We start from the raw sequence: 5263 nt of genomic DNA, 5'->3' as shown, positions 1-5263 counted from the left end.
GCGACCCTCCTTGCACTTCTGCGGGCCCACACCTGCGGTCCCCAAGCCGCAGGTGCGGTTATGACAGGAACTTCAGCAGCTTCAGCTGTAAATTTCAAACTCCAAACATCCCGTCAACCACCCGAAATCATCCCGAGGCCCCCGGGACCTCAACCAAAAGTATGGACAAGTCATATACCTCTATCCAAACTTATACCAATCTTCACAACACCTAAAACAACGTCAAATCAACAAAATAACATCGGATTCAAGCCTAAGGTTTTCAAAACATCCGAATTCCGCATTTGATCAAAAAGTCCTTCAAACCTCATCCGAAAGATCTAAAATTTTGCACACGGCAAAAATGACACAACAGACCCACTGCAACTTCCGGAATTCCATTCCGACCCCGATATCAAAATTTGCACTATCAACCGGAAAAACGCCAAAATTCAATTTCGCCAATTCAAGCCTAAATCTACCACGAACCTCCAAAATACATTCCGATCACGCTCCTAAGTCCCAAATCACCTCACGAAGCTATTCGAACTATCGAAATTCACATCTGAGACCTGTTTCACATAAGTCAACATCCGGTTGACTTTTCCCAACTTAAGCTTACTCAAAAGAGACTAAGTGTCTCAAACCTTTCCAAAACCATTCCGAATTCGTACCAACCAACCCGATACCATATAACACAGATGAACAAATCATAAAGAAGAAGAAAAGGGGGAAACAAAGCGGTAGCTCATGAAACGACCGACCGGGTCGTTACATGAAATTAACAGTTGAGCAGAAGTCTGTTTATGATAAAATCATATCTGCAGTGAATGAAGACAAAGGAGGGTTATTCTTTTTATGTGATCATGGAGGAACTGGCATAACTTTTATGTGGAAAATATTGTCTTCTGGCGTACGATCTAAAGGCGATATTGTGATAAATGTTGCTTCAAGTGGTATTGCTTCTCTTTTGTTACCAGGAGGTCGAACTGCACATTCAAGATTTGCGATCCCTCTAAATCCAACTGAAGATTCAACATGCAATATAAAACAAGGCAGTCCTTTAGCAAAGTTGATTGTGAAAGCAAAATTGATCATTTGGGATGAGGCACCAATGATGCATAAATACTATTTTGAAGCTCTTGATCAAACTCTTAGAGAGATTCTAAGATTTAGAGATCCGTCAAATTTAGATCGGCCATTTGGAGGTAAAACAATTATTCTTGGAGGTGGCTTCAGACAAATCTTGCCTGTAATTACAAAAGGTACTAGGCAAGAGATTATTCAAGCAACTCTAAATTCTTTGTATTTGTGGCCCCACTGTCAGGTTTTAAAGCTAACAACAAATATGAGATTGCAAGAAAATATATCTGGTGCAGATTTGGATGATTAAAACAATTTTCTGAATGGATTTTGGTAATAGGTGATGGAAAGATTGGATGTTCCATTGATGCATTGAGAAAGTAGAAATGCCCGATGATCTTCTCATATATAATTGTGATGATCCAATAGCTGGAATTGTAGAAAGTACATATTCTGATTTCTTGAGACATTTCACAGATATAAAATACCTTCAAGAAAAAGCAATTCTTGCCCCAACTCTTCAGATGGTGGAATCGGTGAATGATTACATGGTTTCTCTCAACAATAGTCAAGATAAATCATATTTAGGTTCGGATACAATTTGCATGTCTGATCATGCATTTACATCTTTGGAACATGTACATACACCTGAATTTCTAAATAGTATTAAATGTTCATGTATTCCAAATCACTCTATCACTTTGAAGGTAGGTGTTCCTGTGACGTTGTTAAAAAATACAGATCAATCGTCAGGATTGTGTAATGGTACAAGATTGATCATCACAAGACTTGGAAATCGGGTAATTGAAGCCAAAGTATTATCAGGAAAAATGGCTGGAGGCAAAGTTTTTATACCAAGAATGACACTTACTCCATCTGATGCAAGAATTCCTTTTAAGTTCCAAAGAAGGCAATTTCCAGTCATTCTATCTTTTGCCATGCCCATCAATAAAACTCAAGGTCAATAATTATGTAATGTGGGATTATTTTTGAAGAAGCCTGTGTTTACTCATGGACAACTATACGTTGCACTTTCAAGAGTAACAAGTAGAAAAGGGTTGAAGATCTTATGTTATGATGAAGATGTGAAAATAACAAATGAAGCTACAAATGTAGTGTATAAAGAAGTTTTCCGGAATTTAGAGGATAGAAGTTTTGAATGAGTAATCATCAAATGAGCAGCAACAATGACAAGTTCAGTGTACATACTCAATATATAGTTGCTCATACTACAGAGAAAGATAAAGTTGAATGAGGTAAACATTCTTCTAAATTTACTTTACTTTGATATATCCTGTTACTGCTTAGTCACATGTACTTTATTTGTTAAATTGTCTATCTATATTTGCAGTCAATCAATTCAATTAAATTGTGGAGTTGCAAGAATATGGATTACCAACCATCATTTCCATTCATTGACCTCTACTAGGTATGAAATATTACTTAGAAAGAATTTATTAAAAAATATATAATAGGAGTAATACTATCGCTTATCGATGACAACTCCAAGCAGCTGGGGAACTAAATATTTTTCAATCTGGCATCAAATGGGGCACTGGTTATTTCTTGAAATCCAGTTCCAAGCATAATCGCTTCTATATCTATGTTAGTCCCAACAATTTTCAAGAATATTGAGAATTAATTTTATTCTAAGTTTCTCCAGCAACATATGTTTGTTAAATGTTAAACATTTAATTGTGCATTCTTTTGAGGTTGGAGATCTAATAAAAGATCATGAAATGTTGGACAAGGCCAGAGAACATGAAAACACCACAAATTGTACTACTGATAGATCAAAATAATCGTGGAAAAGAGATTGTTGTTGAGAGGAACTGATGTTTGGTTGTATTATAGAAAGTGGGCTTCATTGCTTATTTTAAGAAGTATGAGTTTTGTCTTGATGTTGTCCTACATGAGCATGTTACAAATGATCGGGTATCTTTTCATCTCATACGTAGAAGATTTAGTTAAGTAATTCAATACAAGATTTAGTTACAATGACTGTTGACAAAGGTTGTGTAGAAAATTTTCATAACTGATTTCAACTACCTTTTTCTTTCCTTCTCAATACAAGATGATTTATCACCTGTTAGTTCATTCTTGGTAATTTTTGTTCATAGGGAATGTCCTGAGGAGTCCAGAGAAGTTGTATCGTCTATGATTTTTGTAGCAGCAAGATTTGCCGGCGTGTCAGAATTACGCCAACTAAGAAGTGTATTTACTGAGAGATTTGGAAATTCCCTTGAATGTTATGTCAGTAAAGAGATACTGACTCATCTTTTCACTGTCATAATATTTTTGCTTAAACTTACAACTGCAACTTTACTTTTTTCCTCTAGCTTTAAAAAACAACACAAATTTTCTTTCATGACAGTTTGTTCAAAACTTAAATCAGAAGCTACAAAGGAGATGAAGCTTTAGTTGGTGCAAGACATAGCATCAGATTCTGGTAAAGAATGTAATTCCAAGGCTTTAGAGCAGAAGCTTTAAAATCCACCTGTATCAGAACAAGTAAGCCTTGCATAGAACCTCATAATCTCCTCTTTTCTTGCATCAAAGCCAACTTGAATTGCTCTTTAAAAGTAAATTTAACCAGTTAAGAATTGATAGTAGTTTCATTTTTTAACATTCTGCTATCCTTTCTGTTTGGAGTTTCTATTTTTAAGAAATATATCATTCTATTTATCTTTGACTTGCCTATCCACATTTTAAATATATTTGCCTATGCCTAGCCTTACTTTTTTTTCAATACAAGATTTATTTACAATGACTGTTGCTTTATAGAAAGGCGGTGCACAAAATTTTCATAACTGATTTCGGCTACCTTTTTGTTCCCTTCTCATTACAAGATGATTTACCACCTATTGTTTTGCAACTTAATTATATATCCACTGCTTTGCAGGTTTATAGAGCCACAATAGAACTAATTATCCCAACCATCTTGCAGCTCACAAAAGCTACATAAATTGCTTATGGCAAGACAAGTATGCTCCTCATCAACTCTCTATCTTTCCAACCCACCTCGCCGAGCCTAAGGCCCTACGGACTTTTTTACGAAGGACTAACTTGACAGGCCCGGACGGTCGATTCATAAGTGTTTGAGCATTGGTTGGCTGCCCTACTAGGTAAGGCAAGCGCTCCCGATTTCTTTAGTGATATAGTGATATGTGTCTGTAGTGCTGCACCTACTGAATGAATTTACTTCCTACACACCTTAAAGCTATTTAATACCTAACTAAAGATATTTCATTGTTTGATTACTTTCGTACTCAGGCATGGTGGCACTGCCCTTGGACTATGCATTGTACATACCCTTGTGAGTTCAACTTTTTCCTATTTCAAATAAATAAGTTTCCGGAATTTGAGACTTCGAATTCGCAAGAAAAAAAAAATAGTTCAGGTTCTATATTTGTGATTTCTTGGACTTCATGACGTCTTAAGCCCCTTACAAGCCAAAGGATGGCATAAACATCTACTTTCAAACCAAAATTACACACTGTTCATCATTACTAAGAAAGTTCCCCTTGGAATAGGCTTTAAGCATACAAGTGAAGAATATTTGATTGTCTTGCCAGTTTCTAATGATGAAGGATGTTTACCGTAAAAATGGTAACAACAATTAAATTTGTAAATGGGATTCTAAAAATACGTGATCTATTCCCGAGCTAGTTTAAAAGGGTGATTAGTGATAAATGTGGAGTAAAACAGAAAAGATCGAGCTAGCCAAAAACGATAATCGAATCAATAAGGGGCGTTCCCGAGCTTAGAACAAGCCAATAGATACCTCGGGGCCAGACCTCGAGCCTACCTCAGGCCTATCGAGGGTATTCGGGAAGGGAATAACAGATGAATATACAAGTAAATACGGCTTTATATGATCAATCTTGAGCTAAATGACGAAGAACAAATGAAGAGCATTAAGATGCTAGGGCGACCTAACTTTAGAAGAAAGAGATAGAGAGAGATATTATTGCTTATTGGAGAAGTGGAGCAACATCAGTCCATTACAAGGTGAGGCGAGTCCCCCTTATATAGGCGAGGGGACTCGGTAAAATATGCATATATTATTTACAAGAGTAGAAAGATGGGACGGCCTATTACTCGTCATCTCAGTAGGGTACAGATAGACCGGCTCTGTCAGGTGTAGCCATGCACCTGGGAGACCTTTTCTTCTATTCCGACCTCGGACCCTGCCCCCTTC

At 36.7% G+C, this 5263-nt stretch overlaps 1 protein-coding gene across 1 annotated transcript; it reads left to right on the top strand.

Annotated features, from left to right (window-relative positions):
- The first annotated feature begins 754 nt into the window (after positions 1 to 754).
- LOC109218248 (ATP-dependent DNA helicase pif1-like) lies at positions 755 to 1372 on the top strand. The gene has a single exon (XM_019382602.1). It carries the CDS (start codon positions 755 to 757, stop codon positions 1370 to 1372), a length of 618 nt encoding a protein of 205 aa, XP_019238147.1.
- Positions 1373 to 5263: the final 3891 nt, after the last annotated feature.

The sequence above is a fragment of the Nicotiana attenuata genome, unplaced genomic scaffold (genome assembly GCF_001879085.1).
Source record: "Nicotiana attenuata strain UT unplaced genomic scaffold, NIATTr2, whole genome shotgun sequence".
Classification (NCBI taxonomy): Eukaryota; Viridiplantae; Streptophyta; class Magnoliopsida; order Solanales; family Solanaceae; genus Nicotiana; species Nicotiana attenuata.
This window is presented reverse-complemented; position numbering and strand designations above follow the sequence as displayed.

Bases quoted from the DNA above. Each gene is read 5' to 3' on its own strand.
- LOC109218248 (XM_019382602.1), top strand. From the start codon at position 755: ATGAAATTAACAGTTGAGCAGAAGTCTGTTTATGATAAAATCATATCT.